Source organism: Elgaria multicarinata, chromosome 22 (assembly GCF_023053635.1).
Source record: "Elgaria multicarinata webbii isolate HBS135686 ecotype San Diego chromosome 22, rElgMul1.1.pri, whole genome shotgun sequence".
Taxonomy (NCBI): domain Eukaryota; kingdom Metazoa; phylum Chordata; class Lepidosauria; order Squamata; family Anguidae; genus Elgaria; species Elgaria multicarinata.
The window spans coordinates 10,919,048-10,938,178 of record NC_086192.1 but is presented as its reverse complement, the minus strand read 5'-3'; the positions used below and the strand labels follow the sequence as shown (position 1 = coordinate 10,938,178).

The 19,131-nt window shown below is 47.2% G+C and overlaps 1 protein-coding gene across 1 annotated transcript in view; it reads left to right on the top strand.

Annotated features, from left to right (window-relative positions):
• DOC2B (double C2 domain beta) overlaps positions 1-19,131 on the top strand; it is a 93,065-nt gene that overhangs the window by 26,260 nt on the left and 47,674 nt on the right. The window contains exon 3 of the mRNA XM_063146487.1: positions 14,773-14,847. Coding sequence (XP_063002557.1) covers positions 14,773-14,847 — 75 coding nt within the window. The remainder of the gene's footprint in view (positions 1-14,772; positions 14,848-19,131) is intronic.

The following is a 19,131-nucleotide window of genomic DNA, read 5'->3' as shown; positions in this document are numbered from 1 at the left end:
ATAATAAGCAAGAATGGTTGAGCCGGAGCAGACAGACAATGGAACTGAGTTGTGTAGATTTATTCCCCCCCCCCGCCCCCAATGCCCGTAAGAGTGAGAACTGCAACAAATTGTTGCAGCACTCTTTGCCATTCTGGGCAGCCAGCCATGCCCTCTTCTGGAATACTCCATTACATTTTGCTCCCTGGGCTGTATTGGGAGTTTCCTGCCCCTGACAGTTTTTTCTTTAAACCATCTTTACTGCAAGCCTTGAAGTTCACTCGAATTTGTGGATGCCTTTCTCTCTCATACGCATGTGGGTAGTGTCATTTTGGCTACATAAAAAGCAGCAGCACTCACACCTGGCGCTGGAAATAGAGGGAAAGGCATTGGAACGTGTGTGTGTGTGTGTGTGTGTGTGTGTGTGTGTGTGTGTGTGTGAGACAGAGGGAGAGAGAGAGAGAGGGAGAGAAAGAGAGAGAGAGAGAGAGCGAGAGAGAGAGAGAGAGAGAGAGCGCTCCTCTCTTCTGGGGGGGTTGATCTGCCTGAGAGCGTGGGAAAATCTTCACCTGACACCAGAAAGATAGCAGGCGAGCTTCCTTTGGGAAAATGTTCCAGAGCTGCGGGGGCCACCACCGAAAGAGCACCATCTTGGTGTACACCCGCTAAGCCCCAAAATGAGGGGCCGTAGAAGAAGAACTTCTCGGGATGATCTTAAGGGAGGAAACCGAGGTACCGAGTTCTCCAGCTGTGTAGAGCTTGAACCATGTAGAGCTTCTCTCCGTGCAATCCGGACAGGTCCTAGCAGCTACTTATCCAGAGAAACAGCAAGCAACCTCCTCCCCAAATTGGCAGCTTCAGTCTTTGGCCTTTTCGTTCTTTAATTTCTGGCCACACACCGGCGGATCGTAGCGGCGCAGTGTTTAAGAACCCAGCCGGTTTAGAGCTCCATCTAAATAACAATTTAGAAATTGTCGGCCTTCCCAGAGACGGCGGTGTCATCTTCTGTCACATCCTCCGCCGTCTTCAGATATGATTTCCTGTAAAACATGATCTCGGTTACAGCTCATCTCTTCTCCGTCTTCTTTTCGCTGGCCTTGGGGGTGGGGGGAAATAACCAATTCCTCTTATCTTCACCCCATCAAAAGATGTATAATTCATTTCCCTTTTGATCCTCTGGCACCTTTTCTTTTGATGTTAATGTGTGGCCCACTCTGTGTTTACCTCTGCCGAAAGGCTAAACGCTTCAAAGGGAGGCTGGAAATAATAGCTTGTAAGGTTGCCTAAAACACCTCCCTCCTTTTGCACTTTTCTCCCTCTCTGCCTTGCCTCGGATACTCCGCGTTCAACTCCAGCTCAGCCACAGACTCGGGGGAACGTGAAGAAATAAAACAGCCTTCTTCTGTTTCCGGTCCCTAGCGACTGGAATCCACAGGTAGACTGCCTCTGACTTAGGAGGCTCTGTTTAGGTGGCCATTGGTCAGACAGCCTGAAAATCACCCCTCCCACCGCAAACTTGAAGCCAACATTCGAGGAATCAACGTTTCAGCTCTGCATTCATTATATATTTTTATTCGTGCCTTCGTTCCGTTGGATTTCCGTGCCACTTTTGGTTTTTACGAATGAAAGGATACGCATTGCAAGTTTTCATGAGCTCGCAGCACCAAATATTGATTCAATCGGCCGAAAGAAAAAGCGAATCGTGTTTTTGGGGTCACTGTTTTCTTACTGTGCTAGCGGCTCCGCTGCTGACCAACAGTGATACAAGCGGGCTTTATAGTTTAGGGATTGTTTTCCATGACAGATGCGAAGAAATCTTTTTACCCTGTGTTATGTTTGATAGGCCACCGTGGACTTGGGCATTAGACGATTCTATAATATTTGCAGCTGGTGATAAGGTGGCGTTTGAAGAAGAGCAAAGTTACTTTGCTACGGGGTGGTGATGACTTTAGGATTTCACATTCTGCAACTAAAGTTTGTCTCCCCCGCCCTAAAAAAAAAACCCATCCTACGTCATTAAATTATAGTTACATATTTCAGTGACACCAGTAGCCTTTTCATCTTAACACAAGAACAACTTTTCAAAAAGAGATTATCAAATAGAAGAATGGTATAAAGAAGTCTGGGATACAGCTATTAATGACAGACTCACGAGTAGTATTAAAGTTAAGAGAGGACTGCTGAAGCGAAATGACTTTGATGAGGTTTGGAGACCATTTGTTAAATTTGTATTAGGAAAAGGAAGGAAAGGAAAGGAACCTCTCGTGCAAAGCACTCTAGTCATTGCTGACTATTATGGTTACTTTAGGACTTTTCTTTATGAGGCTTTTAACCCACCCCTTTACCGAGGCTTCTGTATCCAGATGCTTCAGGGGATTAAGATCGTCTCCATTTCACATGTTTTTCCCCAGCCTTTTTTCTTTCTCTGCCTTTCTATATGTCCCATTACACGACCACTAGGTGGTGCTGTAGTATAGCGGTATTGTGCAAACACACAGGGCTTCTGTAACGCCATTGCGTAAAATACCAGACTTTCCTCGTTCGGGGAAAAACCCGCAATCATGGTTGAAAAGCAAGGGAAGGGGGGCCTGGAGGATGAAGACGTCGTGTAAAAGTCCCACAAACTACGGGAGCGTGAGTGCACAATAAAAGCCCCATGTAAAAAGGGTCTAAGTCATGTCCGGAGCGTATTTCTCCTGTACTTTGGGAAATCCGCTTGTCAAGAATCAAACTCTGATATTTGACCTCTTTGCTTGTTCATCGCAAGTTTCTTAGGATGTTTGTTTGTTTCCATTCCATCTTTCACTCATATATTCTCTCTTTGTGTGTTTTCTCCCCCTCCCCGGTTTTTCTTCTCCCTCCTTCTCCCCCTTCCTTCTCCATTCTGCCACATTCATTTCATTCTGTCGTCCGGGGGGGAAAAACAGCTGCCAAAACCTTACTACAGAAAGGTAAGATCCGTGTCAGCGCTACTTGTCCTGCTTAGCTAGATCCTGTCGGCTCATTCTAGACCAGAGCTTGAAACTCGGGCAGTTAAACCCGCTGCAAAGCGAACGGAAGCTGCTGCTGCTGCTTTTTTGCCCACGCTTCGTAGTCTGCGCGTGGCTTTTCTTTAGCATTTCTTCCCTTCTTTAAAATATCTCACTTATTTATTTTTATCACGAAAGGCTTCCCGTTCAGCTTCCGTATGATCAGCGAAATGAGCCAGTCCCTGCCCTGCAAACTTACAATCTAAAAAGACACGACACGCAAGGGGAAAGCGGTGGGGAGGGAAGAGGGAGGGAAAAAAATGAAGAAGTAGATACAGTGGATCAACAGCTTCATGCAGAAAATGAATAGATTTTAAATAAATGTAGAAAATAGCTCCCCCCTCTCATCTCAGCTTAGGGGAAGGCTGGGTCTTCATGGCGCTAGTTGCCCCCTGAATTTGGGGGCAGGGGCAGAATTGGACTCGCCTTTTTGCTGAGATCGCCACAAACTGCTCCTCTTCCTGCCCACTGTTGTCACAGCTTCCTCATCCTGTTTGATTGCCCTGTAGACTATTTATTATGCTGATAACCCCACGAAGCAGAACGAGGCAGCGAGTTTGGGTCTCGCTCTCCCACCTCATTTTGTCTTCACAACAACCACTCGAGGTAGGTTAGGCTGAGGGATAAGGACCGGTCCGAGGCCACCCAGCGAGCCCTGCAATGGAATGAGAATTTGAACTCGGATCTCCTCGGTCATTGGCTGACACCCTCACCGAATCTGGATTGCTGTCACCCCACAGGATGCAAGCAGAGCGACTCGTTCTCTGAGTTCCCCTTGAATCACATCTTCAGAATGTGATCAGTTATCAACTGTCCTTTAAGAGGTATTGGCTCAAGGCGCTCACATTCAGCTCTGCCCACCGAAATGTTAGAGTCAGAGATGACAGAGTTGGAATGGATCTCTTCGCAATCGCAGGCACTGGGTTGTAAGGCTGTAAGGTTGGTCATTCAAACCAACCCCGAAACCATAACATTCTTATCGGATATACTAGCAAATGGATCCAGCTTTGGACAGGTTGGAGTTACCTTTAGTTCGATACAGCGAAGCAAAGCAAAGTTACGTAGCTGCCGGAGTTGCACACAGTGTGCCCGCCCTGTCTGAGCGAAGCCACACCCACTGGCACCCCTAGGCATGGCCTCTGGTGTATGCCTATACCATGAAGGAGAGGCTACTCCATTCCCTGGGGGGGGGGGCATCCCCAAGGCAGGAGGGAGGAACAGGCATATAAGTCCGCCTCTCGGCCTTCTAATCTCCCTGGCTTCAAAATGTATGGCCTGCAAAGCCATGTGCCAATTGGGGAAACCTGCCTCCTAGTGGCTGGAGGTGTTACTGCAGGCTTCGACCACAGGAACACATTTAAATAAATTAATGTTTTCATAAAAACAAAGAACTCCAAGGCGCGCACCCCTAGGATCTGCCGAGTCTGTATACTAAGTGTCTAGATTTCATGGTCTTGGTGCTATGATGGGATGGCTGGCCGGACAGACAGACAGAGATCCCATTTGATTATTATTGAAGTGTCTGGAGATGGGCCTTTTTAGAACCACACAGGTTCAGGATCAGTTTCCGGGTCACCCTAGAGCAGGGGCATGGAACTCCGTTCCAGCAGGAGGCGGAGCCATATGCAGAGAAGGGGCCGGGGTCAAAAACCCCTGACTACCAGCAAATTTGAGATAGTTGCCAATAGCTAAGCTTTAGAAAAGGAATCCCAAGTTTCAAGAACGGGTGTGTGCATGTGTGCAAACGCCAGGAACCCACCATGCTATTTGGCGGTCTGAAAGGGGAGGAGCCAATCAAGGGGCGGGGCCAGATTTGCCCCCTTCTGTAGCTCTGCCCTGGAGTGAGACAAAGGGACGGAAATTCAGCAACGGCTTTCAAAAGAAAAAACACACACATAGCTGATGCTGAAGTTTGATTCTTCTGTGCCCTGACCCAACTTTATAATAGCGAGGTATTGTGGCTTTTCTATTTGGGTTTTTTAAACAAATTCTTTCTTTAAGGAAATTGGCCAGACTTGAATCCTTCCTGCAAGGGTGAGTCGATTAATAAATTCATGCAATGACGTGACAGATCGCTCTGTATAACACAGTTTCCTTGGGGCGTCGTCGTTGGCTTGGGCGGCTGACATTTTGAAAGCTTTCAATATTTTAGCAGCAGCCGAGAACATTTTATTCTTCTCCGCCCTTTCTCCCTTGTTACTTGCAATGCCTGGAGGTGCTTTCCAGAAACACCTCCGGTAGGCTGCCTTTGCTTTTTAGAAATCCCTCCGCGAACTCTGACTAGACCTTGCGCCTAGTTGTAAGTCTCTAAGTCGGTATCACCGAAATAATGGCGTATTTCTCCTCCGTTTTGCTCCTGTCTTCATGTATCTCTCTTCTATCATCTCCTTGTATCTTTTTTTTTTTCTGGATTGTAAGCTCCTAGGGGCAGAGACCAATTTTCCCATTGTTTGTAAATCATCATGTACATGGATGCTGCTAGTGTGTACGCTCCTGCACCCCAGTCCTGGGAGGAGTGAACTTGTGCAGGCTTCAGCACTTACTCAGACTACAGTTTCCTAGAAGAAGGGCAATGAGGACTGATGGTATTTCTTTTACACTGGTTTAATTTTGCTTTGTCCAGGCCTACGTCAACCTGACTCCAAGCAAATGCTGCTTCCTCCTACCTCTTCAGGCCTTGTAGGACAAACAGTTTGCCCATTTAAGAATTATATTATGTGTGTAGGGGATCCTCAATCTCTTTTACTCAGAGACACTGAGCAGATCTTTGCAGATGTGAGGTCTAGACACTTGTGCTCCATGTATCCATGTATCCCCCCAAATATACAACTTGGGACCAGGATACCTGAGAGAGCGCCTTCTCCCCTACCAACCTGCCCGGTCACTGAGGACATCTGAGGGTCTGCTTCTGGTGGTTCCACATAGATCCATCCTCCGATTGAAGTCCACCAGGGGAAGAGGGGTGGCCCCCCTCCTGTGGAACTCCCTGCCCTTGGAGGTCAGGCAGGCGCCAACTTTGTACTCCTTTCTGTGCCTCCTGAAAACATCTTCATTCCAGGAAGCCTTTCCTTAATGTCCAGCCAGGAGTCACTGTATTTGCTTCTTTTAAAATCTGTTTTAAGTGTTTTATTCTGTTTTTATTTTCATTTTATCTTGTACACCACTCTGAAAATTTTCAATGGGGAGCTGTATATGAATATTGTAAATAAAATAAAATAAATAAATAAATAAATGGCCCAGAGCTTCAGCTATGGGGCGGTATAGAATCATAGAATCATAGAATAGCAGAGTTGGAAGGGGCCTACAAGGCCATCGAGTCCAACCCCCTGCTCAATGCAGGAACCCACCTTAAAGCATCCCTGACAGAGGGTTGTCCAGCTGCCTCTTGAAGGCCTCTAGTGTGGGACAGCCCACAACCTCCCTAGGGAACTGGTTCCATTGTCGTACTGCTCTAACAGTCAGGAATTTTTTCCTGATGTCCAGCCGGAATCTGGCTTCCTTTAACTTGAGCCCGTTATTCTGTGTCCTGGACTCTGGGAGGATCGAGAAGAGATCCTGGCCCTCCTCTGTGTGACAACCTTTTAAGTATTTGAAGAGTGCTATCACGTCTCCCCTCCATCTTCTCTTCTCCAGGCTAAACATGCCCAGTTCTTTCAGTCTCTCTTCATAGGGCTTTGTTTCCAGACCCCTGATCATCCTCATTGTCCTCCTCTGAACACGCTCCAGCTTGTCTGCATCCTTCTTGAAGTGTGGTGCCCAGAACTGGACGCAATATGAGGCCTAACCAGGGCCGAATAGAGAGGAACCAGTACCTCACGCGATTTGGAAGCTATACTTCTATGAATGCAGCCCAAAATAGCATTTGCCTTTCTTGCAGCCATATCGCACTGTTGGCTCATATTCAGCTTGTGATCTACAATTCCAAGATCCTTCTCGTTTGTAGTATTGCTGAGCCAAGTATCTTCCCCCAAATAACGTAATCTTAATAAATTAGGCAGACATTTGCCAATTACATCTTTTAAAACGGCTATAAAATGATAACTTCAGGAATGGTGCATGGGGTTACGGTCCATCAAGTTTCCAGTACAGAGGAGAGAAGGAACTCTTTCTTGCAACATTCTACTACTTGATTCTTTTTAAACTGGAGATTGAAACAGATAACATCCGTGAGCGGAAGGTGAAATCCACATTGGGTTCAAGTGACTTTGGACTTCTATGAATCCAACCTGCAGATTTCATAGCAGACGGGCTTTTTTTTTTTTTTTGAGTCGCATGGATTCTGTGGTCCTGCAGGATGATGATGATGATGATGATGACAAGAACAACAACAACCAAACAAGGTCTCTGATCTTTCTTCAGCCTCTCATCTTCTTGTGCCTGGGGGCTCTGCTCCCTTAGCTAAGAAAAAGACACAAAATATTACGCACCGGCAGAAGTTCTGTAAATCGCGGCCTTTTTTTTTTTTGCAGGCTTTTCTGAAGGGGGTGGGTGGGAATCCGAATCCATCAATGAGCAGAAGACGGAGCGGAAGACGGAGCGGAAGACAGAGCGAAAGATGCCTCCGCTCAACACAGGCAGGAGGGGTGGAACAGAATCTGTACATCCCACTTGCCGTCCATCGGAGGTGGCCCTGCCATGACGCCTCCCCCCTTCTAAAGAAGCCAGACTCCATTCCGGCAAGCTCATAGCTACGGGGAAATTTCTGCCACCAGACCCACACCGATGCCAAAGGATCAAAGACGGAGCAGAGGCAAACCGGCCAGCTGTGCCTTTGATCTGCTTTAAAACCGTCATGAGCCCAGTTCAGATAAAGCAAGTGGAGAATATCTTGGCGGTTACCCCCCCGCCCCCTTTTATAATGGGATTCTGCCCGTATCACCTCTGCACAGGCCAGGATTTCACTCTTCACAATCCTGCCACGATTCAGCCCTCTCCTCGCTGCAGTTCAATCCATAAAAAAATACTTTGAAATATTTTAATGCAGGAGCCTTGAATTTAAGGCTCCATCTCGTCCCTCCCCTCCATACACACACCCATTCTCTCCACCTTCATGCTGAAGCTCTGGCACTATAGAGGACAAATGGAACCTGCAATAAATTGTTGCAGTATGGAGTGGTCCTTTCCATTGTTTCAGCCAGCCATGCCCTGCTACACAATACTCCATTGCATACACATACACACATACACACAATTTTCCACCCCACTGTCAGCTTTCTGTGACCACTGACCATTCTTCGTTGAGCTGTTCTGGGAATCCCCCTTTTCTCACTTAGAGTTCCCCATACCTAAATAAGTTTTTGGTACTCTGCAAACTAGTTCTCAAAAGCCTGCTTAACTCTCCCCCCCCCCCTCTTGTGGAGGGCGTCATTTGGCTACGTAAGGAATGATTGGAGCCGCCTTTGGACTCCATCAGGTGGCAGATTCGGGGTGTCATTACAGGTGGTGTGGAGGGAGAGGAAGGAGCCAAAACTGTGCTACGGAGTAGGAACTATTGCACTCCTTTTGCAGCTCCCATTTGATTCCGTGAGCAAAACTCTGTGCCAGCCAGATTTCTTAACGTCTCACTAGGTCCACCAGAAAGCCACCCACCTGGCTCAGTTTTTAATGAAGATGCCTGCAGGCTCTATCAATTCCGGGAAAACAAAAATGGAGAAAGGGTTTCAGCTGCTGTAGCCAGGTGCGTCCCCAGCTAACGAATTGCCTACAGTCCGTGGGGCGAATCTGAAGCCGAGGCTGTGCATCAAAGGCAGGGAACTCCTGGTGCTGGGTGGATGGTAGATTATTAAATACAACCCCTAGGCAAGGTGACCTCTTTTGGGTGGGCTTTCTTCCAGCTGGGAAGAGGCTGAGCAGATGGTTTTCACGTTTTCTCAGCTGCCTGCGCACCTTGTGTGAGAAATTGGCACTCACGGTGAAATGGAACCGCAATATGATCAACCTCATTTGTTCATCTCATCCCTTGCTATTCCCAAAACATCAACCAGTCTACCTGTTCCGGTGAAGCGTGTGGGACAGCTTTGCTGAGGCTATACCAGTTTAGAGGTCAGGAGGGCAGCCATGTCTCTATATGATCCCTCTTGTGTAATTTTTTTTTAAGTCCCTGCATGTAGACCATTAGCACACCAGGGGCAAGCATTCTAGACTAGCCTGCGAGCTCATCTGCTAGTTTTCTACATGCAGGAAGTGTATGGTTATTGAATTACGGATGGATCTTTAGGCCGATTGAGGCAAGTTCTGATGTCCATATGGATTTGGGGCTCTTGCAGTGAGTTGGGTAAGTGAGCAGACAAGTTCCAAAACGCAAGTATTTCGTTGGCGAGCGAGTAATTAGTTAGCAGGCTCTAGCTAACAAAAGTACGTCTTTAAGGGGGAAAGTGGCTTCTAGAGTGAGCCTCTCAGATATTTTTAATTGTTACCAAGCAAGTATAGCTTCATATGTAATCTCACTTGTTTGTCACAGGGAGACGTGTCTAATCTCACCCATAGGCTGGGAGGTTTTCACTCCTAACCAGGCATTAGAAAGGCAATTAGCTCCCCAGGCTGGGAGGTTTCAAAAACAGCTTGTGCAGGAGAAACCCTCCCTCTCCTAAGAGTGTGCTTGTGTGTGCCTGCCTGTCTGTCCGATCATGAGAGGGAGGGAGACATTTAGTTAAAAAAAAAAACTTGTAAGATCCAGTCCACAGGCTTTGCACTTGGGTCTCGCTCTAAGGGGAAATAATAAGCTAGGGTGACCCTATGGAAAGGAGGACCGGGCTCCTGTATCTTTAACAGTTGTGTTGAAAAGAGAATTTCAGTAGGTGTCATTTGTATATATGGGGAACCTGGTGAAATTCCCTCTTCATTACAACAGTTAAAGCTGCAGGAGCCCTGCCCTCTTTTAAATCTGGTCCCTCTAGTATAGCTCCTGCAGCTTTAACTGTTGTGATGAAGAGGGAATTTCACCAGGTTCTCCATATATACGAATGACACCTGCTGAAATTCCCTTTTCTATGCAACTGTTAAAGATACAAGAGCCCTGTCCTCCTTTCCATAGGGTCACCCTAAATAAGCCTGCTACCAGCCTGGAGAAACTTGTGTTCCTGAAGGCATGGTTTCTGCCTGTTGTGGGCCCTCTGGTAGTTATCCAGTTACCAGAGTTTGATTAGCGGGAAGGAGGTGTGAACTTCCTTTGCATGTATTTATTCTGCATCCATTTTCTATCAATAAACTGTGGTCATTTTTCACAAGTGGCTTGTTTCACCTTGGTCGTCGAAAGAATCTGATTGATGACCGGGACTTGGCAGGATCAGGTCCCCAGATCAAACGCAGCTCTGCATAAAGGGAGGGTGATGGGTAGCATCCCGTGTTAGTCCTGTGTAGAGTAGACCCGTTGAAATGAATAGAATAGAAGAGCCAGTGTGGTGTAGTGGCTAAAGTGTTGGACTGGGAGTCGGGACATCCGGGTTCTAGTCCCCACTCGGCCATGGAAACCCACTGGGTGGCTTTGGGCCAGTCAAAGACTCTCAGCCCAACCCACCTCACAGGGTTGTTGTTGTGAGGGTAACATGGAGAGGAGGAGGATTATGTACGCCGCCTTGGGTTCCTCGGAGGAAAAAAGCCGGGATATAAATGTAATAAATAAATAAATAAAATTAGTGGGGACTAACTTGTCTCATTAATTTCAGTGGTTCTACTCTGCGTAGGACTAACAGGGCCTCCTTCCCTATGTCACCAACCTGTGTGGGGGTGTGGGTGTGCGTTCAGCTTTTGCTTTGCAACTGGAGTCGTTCGCTAATGGCACGTCACTGCAGCCCGCCTAAAAGCCATCTCTGTTTCTCCCCCCCCCCAAAAAAACAACAACCGTGAAATAGAGCCTGCATTGTAATTTGCCTATTGATTCTGCTGCAATTGAATTACCTTCTGAGGAAACCATTAAGGGTCCTTATGAACAAATGCACAAAGAGAAGGGGAAAATGGAGCGACGGGGGAGAGGTGGGGTGCAGGAAACAGTTCGGTTCCTTGATGTCATCTTTGGCTGGCTGACAGGGCAATTGAGAGGCACCTGCTTAATAATTATAGCATGAGACGTATAGAAACGAGGAAAAAGACGGGAGGAATCATAACACTGCTATTTTCCAGTTTGGGAAATGTCCGCTTCCATCTTTGGGGAAGGGAGGGGGAAATTCATCAATAACTGTCAAGCAAAACAAGATGGCTGCCGATTTTATTTATTTCTTATTACATTTCTATCTCACTTTTTTTTCCCCTCTTGCAAAGAACCCAAGGAGGCTCCTCTCCATTTTAGCCTCACAACAACCCTGTGAGGCAGGTTAGGCTGAGAGTTAGGCACAAAGTCGCCCAGTGAGCTTCATGGTTGAGTGGGGATTAGAACCCGGATCTCCTGCGTCCCAGTCCAGCACTCTAGCCGCTACACCACACTGGCTTTCAAGGCAGTGAGCACTGCAAATCATCACAGCACACTGAGAGATTGCAATAACCATAAATTTCCCAGTGGGGGAAATAAACACGTTTTTAAAATGGAGGAAAACTACAACACAACTTGTTGGGAGGCTTAGCGTGGGCAGCCCACCAGGCGGCATGTCACTTTCATTCTTTTCTCCAAGAAGCTCGAGACAGCCGGCATGGTTTCCTCCTGCCCCCATTCTATCATTCCGACAGCCCTGTGAGGTAGGTTACGTGGAGAGAGAGAGGGAGTAACCTGCCACAGGTTACCCAGCGAGCTTCGTAACTGAGTGGGGATTTGAACTCAGGTCTGCCCAGTTCTAGATTGTAAGCCTTAGGCCAGGGGCTGTCTGGAAATCCTGGAAATCCAGTCTTTTTGGTATATGCCGCAAAAACATTTCTATTTTTTCAGCTGTGGCAGCGAAATCAGCCCCGTTTTCCTCTGTAGCCATCCGGCGGGGGCATTGCAACCACGTCCGCATGTTTGCATATAGGCGCTGCTGCCAAATGCCCAAGCCCTGGGATTTTGATACCTTGACAAATCTCCCCATTACTTAAGCCTGGAATTAATTGCGAGTTGGAACAAACCTAGAATTAGCTGCCAGAAAAACAGCCAGCGGGTCGTTAATTAGCGAGGTGGTTATTGGTTCCTTGCACTCTGCGCTGCAGAATTATCGACGGCTGATGGATCGTGGCTGCTCTGTTCGCAGCTGTGGGCACCCAGGTTGGCTACTGGGCTTATTTGACATGCCAGCAATGTCCCTCTTCGCTCATCCATGTGCCCCCTTTTGTGTCCGGTTGTCCAGCCACAGCTCAGTAGTAGAACCTCTGCTTCCAAATTACAGTTCGATGCCCAGTTCGATGCCCGGTAAAATCATAGAATCATAGAATAGTAGAGTTGGAAGGGGCCTCTAAGGCCATCGAGTCCAACCCCCTGCTCAATGCAGGAATCCTCCCTAAAGCATCCCTGACAGATGCTTGTTCAGCTGTCTCTTGAAGGCCTCTAGTGTGGGAGAGCCCACAACCACCCTAGGTCACTGGTTCCATTGTCGTACTGCTCTAACAGTCAGGAAGTTTTTCCTGATGTCCAGCCCGAATCTGGCTTCCTGTCACTTGAGCCCATTATTCCATGTCCTGCACTCTGGGAGGATCGAGAAGAGATCCCGGCCCTCCTCTGTGTGACAACCTTTCAAGTATTTAAACTCACTGGCACATTGTTTTAACTGCATCTATTGCTTTTAAATTATATGTTGTTTTAACTTGGGTTATGGTTTAATTTGTTTTTAACTGTGTATATTTATTGTTTTATACTGTACGTTTTTATTTGTACGCCGCCCTGAGATCTTAGTGATATAGGGCGGGATATAAATATTTTTAATAAATAAATAAGTATTTGAAGAGGTAAGGGCTAGATAAAGCTCCGTGTTTGAAACCACGAAGACTGGCAGGGTAACCATCCTTTCCCCGTGTTTTGGACTCCCACACCCATCAGCCCCTGACTGCATGACCAATGGTTAGGGTGGTGGAAGCTGGAAGCCGACAACACCAAGTTGGGGGAAGTCAGATTAGCTGGATATTTGGAGAGGGGTTGACTAGATGATCTCTGGGCATCCTTCAAATTCTACAATTCGGAATGAGACGGCATCCTATGTTCCTATCCGCTCGTATTTCCCCACCCTGTTTCTTCCTGTGTCCTTTTCTCTTGCAGCTCTCCTACCCTCAGCCTTCTCTGCTTCTGTTAAATAACTTCACCCCCCATCACCGTTGCTGCTTCTTATGCCTCTGTTCCAAAACATGGCGTCACCTTCCCACCCTCCTAAATCCTTCCTCATGAAACTGACCCGACCCGTTCCTAACCCAAATGTGGGTAACTGCATTTGCATAGCTCAACTGGATGTGTATTTATCCCCTTGTCTGTCCTTCCTTTTCTCTTAACTTCCCTCTGTCCAATTGTAAATTGTAAGCGTGTCAGGGCAGGGTTCAGTTTCGAGGTGAGAAGTTTGCTGGCTTGACTGCCTTTCTCCTTCCTGTCTGAATTCCACCCCATCTTGACTCATGTGCAGGAACATATCAGGTATAAAGCCGTCCTGGGTTAGACCAAAGCCACAGCTAGACCGAAGGTTTATCCTGGGATCATCCAGGGTTCGTCCCTGCCTGAGCACTGGATCCCCTGTGTGTCACCTATATGAACAGGTTTGACCCCTGGATGATCCAGGGATAAACCTTAGGTCTAGCTATGGCCCAAGGGTCCATCTAGTCCAGCCTTCCTCAACCTGGGGCGCTCCAGATGTGTTGGACTACAACTCCCAGAATGCCCCAGCCAGCTGGCTGGGGCATTCTGGGAGATGCAGTCCAACACATCTGGAGCGCCCCAGGTTGAGGAAGGCTGATCTAGTCCAACACACGTTGGCCAACCAGCTACCTATGTGAAGCCCACGAGCAGGACATGGATAGAACAGCACCCTCCCTCCCATGTTCCCCGGCAACTGGGGTATGCAGGCTTTCTGCCCCTGATCCTAGAGGTAGCGCATAGCCATCAGGACTACTAGCCACTGATCGCCTTCCCCTCCTGGAATTTATCCAACCCCTTTTTAAAGCCATCCAAACAGGTGGCCATCACCACATCTTGTGGGAGCGAGTTCCACAATTTAACCATGCGCTGTGTGAAGAAGTCCTTCCTTTTATTTGTCTTGCGTCTCCCACCCATCAGCTTCATGGGATGATCCCAGGTTCTGGTATTTTGAGAGAGGAAGAAAAATGTCTCCCTCTCCACATTCTCCGCACCAGGCATGTTTCTGTACACGTCTATCCCGTCTCCCCTGAGCCTCCTTTTCCCCAAGCTAAACAATCCCAGCTGTTGCAACCTTCCATCATAGGGGATATGCTGCAGCCCCTTAATCATTTGAGTTGCCCCAACTCTACAATATCCTGCTCCCCCTTCTTTGAACTCGTCTTCCTCTCTCAATCCTAAATGCCGTCGCTGCCCCCCAACTCCAAAGAGTGTTTTGGAGTCATCGCCGCTTTCCTGCTTCTGCCTTTCTTGGGCACACCACCCTGCGAGGTTCATACATTTCATTTATTCCCCTCGGTACGCCAACATTGCCAGCTTTCGGGGAAAAGCAGCACAATCATTAGACAGACACGGGTGCGCTGTGTAAACAGGAACGGAAAAATTGGCTTCGCCTGGAATAAATCAGGCAGAGACGCCACTGGTGCTGAATAACAAAGAGGCTGGTGGGGGGGGGGGGTTGGAGGGGGGGGTGATTGCTGGAATTTCCCCTTGATAATCTGATATTCTTTCTCTCTCTTTGTCTTTTTTAAGGGCTTGAAACCTATGGATCATAATGGGTTAGCCGACCCATATGTCAAATTGCACTTACTCCCCGGTGCCAGTAAGGTAAGTCATTTTTTCTCTCTACGTCGCTACAGTGTCATTAAACGCATCGTTCTCTCTGCCGGTGTTAAATCCTTTCTCCTTCTTAATGGATCGCTGCCGTGGCCAGCTGTTGTCTTTCCCTGCTCCTGCTAATCTGGGTGTCCTATGCTGATCTAGGCAGGCAGGATGCGGCAAAGTCCTTGCGGGAGCAATATCTGCGCTAAAGCAATGACCAGGTGTCATATACAAGACAACAGACAGCTTGAGCACATCTAACGGGTCGAAGGTTACGGGAAGGGAGATTTCGGAGGAACATGAGGAGAAAGAGCTCGATCGGGGTGTCGGACCTATTTCAGCTCAAGGGCCAAATTCCACTTTAGAGCAGCTCTTGAAGGCCGTATCCCCACTGGTGGGCGGGGTTAAAGGGGGGAAGTCAAAAGGAGCATGGTCAAAATTCCAGACATACCCACACATTTAAACTTAAATCTCTGACTGCCAGGAATGTAGCCTTAGGAGAGCCATTTCAACCTTATACAATGGGGTTAGAAAACCAAGCATCCTACATTCCTGTCTGCACGTATTCCCAACCCTGTTTCTTCCTGTGTCCTTTTCTCTTCCAGTTCAGCCATCCCTAGTTCACTGCTTCCCTGCCACTGACCAGACATAACAGATATAGACACAAAAAAGAAAAGCACACATACCTCATCGACACAGCAATACCGAATGACAAAAATGTTGTAGAAAAGGCAGAGGAAAAGAGAGATAAAATATACACCACTGGCTATGGAAGTTAAAGAACTATGGCAACAGGAAAAGGCCACGTCAATCACCGGTATCACATCAAAAAACCATACAGAAAACCTTCAGAAACTGAGCCTACCAAAATACATCCAGAAAGCAGACATACTTAAAACATGCTCAATTGTCAGGAAATTCCTGAATCAGTAAAAGACAGCATGACTTGGCAACGCCCATCATATCCTTCTAGAAAAACCTCCACGAGTTAGAAAAGAGAAATAATAATAATAATAATAATAATAATAATAATATAGAACTGATAAACAGCTCCGCATCAGGAGATGTGTGCATTGCATGCTTTATCATTCTGATTGTAAACGGAATGGTTTCTTTGCTGAATAGGGGCCTAAAAATCTTTTTAATCAACCAACCAATGATTATTGATTAAATAGGCAGGAAAAGGGGACGTGTGTAGAGAGAGATCTTGATATTTTGAAATATTGTGGATTTCACAGGTCACATTTCCAAGCTGCTTGGTCCCTGTGCCTCGCCTGCTAATTGAAAAATGATTGTGGAATTATGGTAGGGAAACGCAGTCCAAGGTCAATGAAAGAGGCACTAGTAGAAATGAAAAACTATAAATAACCCTTCCGGAGGGGAGCAGGAGAGAAAAGGAAGGCTCCGTGTGACCGTAAGAAAGGGTGGATTCATACAATCATGTCCCATCCTCATACATGCGGGTTTTTTCCCTCTGTGCATGAAAGTATTTCCTCCTCAATGCTCACGCAAAAGCTTCAGCTCTTGAGCAGTATAGAAATCATGCACAGTTTGGAGAATGCAGAGAGGGGAGACATTTTTCTCCCTCTCACATAATACTAGAACCCAACGGGGTCATATCCCATGAAGCTGATGGGTGGGAGATTCGGGAGAGATAAAAAAAAGGAAGGACTCCTTCACACAGCGCAGAGTGAAACTGTGGAACTCACTTCCACAAGCTGTAGCAATGGCTCGAAAGTTCGGATGGCTCGAAAGGGCATTGGGCAAATTCCTGAAGGAGAAGGCTATCAATGGCTTCTAGTCCTGATGGCTATGTGCTACTTCCAGTATCTGAGGCAGTATGTCTCTGTACCCAGTTGCTGGGGAACATGGTTGGGAGGGTGCTGTTGTACTCATGTCTTTTGGGTGTTGTTTTTTGGGGGGTATCCCAGTTTTTTTACAGTAGTCCTTGGGGCGATGAACTCTTTTAAAAACAGATCGATAAACCATTATGTGATCAGTACAAAAATTATTATTATTATTATTATTATTATTATTATTATTATTATTATTATATCATCATCTTCATCATAAGAATTACTACTTAACCCTTCCTTCAGGAGTTCTGAGTGGAATTCATGCACCCTACTTTTAATCAAATAACAACCCTGCGAGGTAGGTTAGTCTGAAAGATGGTGACTAACTCAATGTCAACCAGTGAGCTTTCAGGCTAAGTGGGGGGTTTGAACCCAGGGCTACCCAGTCCTAATTTTTTTAAAAAATATTTATTTATATAGCGCCATCAATTTTCATGGTGCTGTAGAGAACAATTTTTTAAAAAAATACAAAACACAAAATGTGCTAGTCCTAGTGTGCTACTGATAAAATGCTCATAAAAATAAAAAAGGAGACAGGAAAAAAAAACCCAGGGAATAGAGTTGTTGCTTTTTAAACTTTAATATATCCCCCAGAAACAGAGATCTCCCCCGGTGACACCTTTCTTTTCTTTTCTTGATGCGAATCCAGGCCCTGAGAAGTACTGTGCAGCACACAATCTATAAACCAGGATTAAAAAATAATTAAATCGCTTAGAATGTATAGAATTGGGTAGATGTTTGAAATTGGGCAGATGTTTTTCCCAAGCTGCAACCTCTTAATTAGCTGGAACATGAAACTCCAGGCAATTTGCTCTCCTTTGAGATGTGTTCAGCCTCTGCCAGCTTGTAAAATGTCCTCGGCCTTTTCCCAAATCTGGATATATGCCTATTCTGGACTGTGTCCTGATGGGAGTTGGACAGGGGAACTGTCCAGCCATTTTTAGTGCTGAACTTGAGAGGAGCTCAAGAGAAGATTGCTATTTACCTAGGGCGGTTGTGGGCTCTCCCACACTAGAGGCCTTCAAGAGGCAGCTGGACAGCCCTCTGTCAGGGATGCTTAGGGGTGGATTCCTGCATTGAGCGGGGGGTTGGACTCGATGGCCTTAGAGGCCCCTTCCAACTCTACTATTCTATGATTCTATGATTCCAATTTCGGAGGAGCTCTGGCAGAATGTTGCATCAGCAGCCTCTAGGATGCAATTGGAGGAATTCAGGCTGCCGTCCTACACAAGCTGACCTGGGAGTAAATGCCGTTGAACCCAGTGTACTCACTTAACTGGGATTAAACCCCATTGAACTCAGTGTAGTGAGTAATACTGGCTGCCTCCACCAGTCCTAGAATCCTAGAAGGCCTCTATTTTTTGAATGTACGTACAGTCATGGTTCTGTTTCCAGAGAAAATGGAGGGCTTTGTTCTGGCTGTCATGGCCCAGGCCTGAGACCCCGCTGTCTCCAGTGCCAGCAAGGAGACACCAGAACCTGTCCCCTGTCCTTCTGCATTGGGACTCTCCGCCTCACGGCCTGCATCATAGAAATCATAGTAATCATAGAAAAGCAGAGTTGGAAGGGGCCTACAAGGCCATCGAGTCCAATCCCCTGCTCAATGCAGGAATCCACCCTAAAGCATCCCTGACAGATGGTTGTCCAGCTGCCTCTTGAAGGCCTCTAGTGTGGGGGAGGGACATAACGTCCCACTATGCCGACCCTTGACATTAGCTGCAGCAGCTCTCTCCGTGGTGCTGACGCAACACCCAAAGTCCCTGGCTGATTCCAGCGGTGCTGGCCATGGTCCTGAATTGGGGCTGTCCTGGGCGTTCTCCTACTAGCTGAGTTTCAAGTGGGGCTTGTTGCTGCCGCTGTTCTTGAAACCCCAGAGGGTAACGGGTCCAGAGTTTGGGGATGTACAGTTGGAGTGCCTGACGTTCCCTCAGTAGAATATTGCCTTGGTGTCTGACCTCGAGAGGTCTACAAGTCCTGGGAGGACTTCCAAATCCATCTTCTGACTCTTGATGTCAGCCTTGTTCGGCAATGCAACAAGCAAGCGAAGGCCTTCACCCTCCAGAGTCCGCTCCAGGTGCCCTATCTCCCCCTGATTCTAGTTTGTGCAGGGGCCTAGGGTGTGTTCTTCCTCCCATGAGGAGATCTCACCCGATTCCAGCCACAGGAACCTCCAGGTCCCGAAAGAACCTCCAAATCCACCTTGCCATTTTGCCCTCACCTGAAATGTACAAACAGTTGGCTTTGTGGGCTGTGGAAGAGCTGGGTTGCCACCACCAAAAAGTCCCTGCTGCAGGCAATCCACAATTTCGCATCCTACCCAGATGGAATCTGGTGCAAGACCTCGTCTCTGCTGGGGGAATGTCCTACAAGCAACAAGTGGTGAACAATTTTCAGATGGGAAGGAACTGATTCATCCATGGAATGGTGGCGGCTG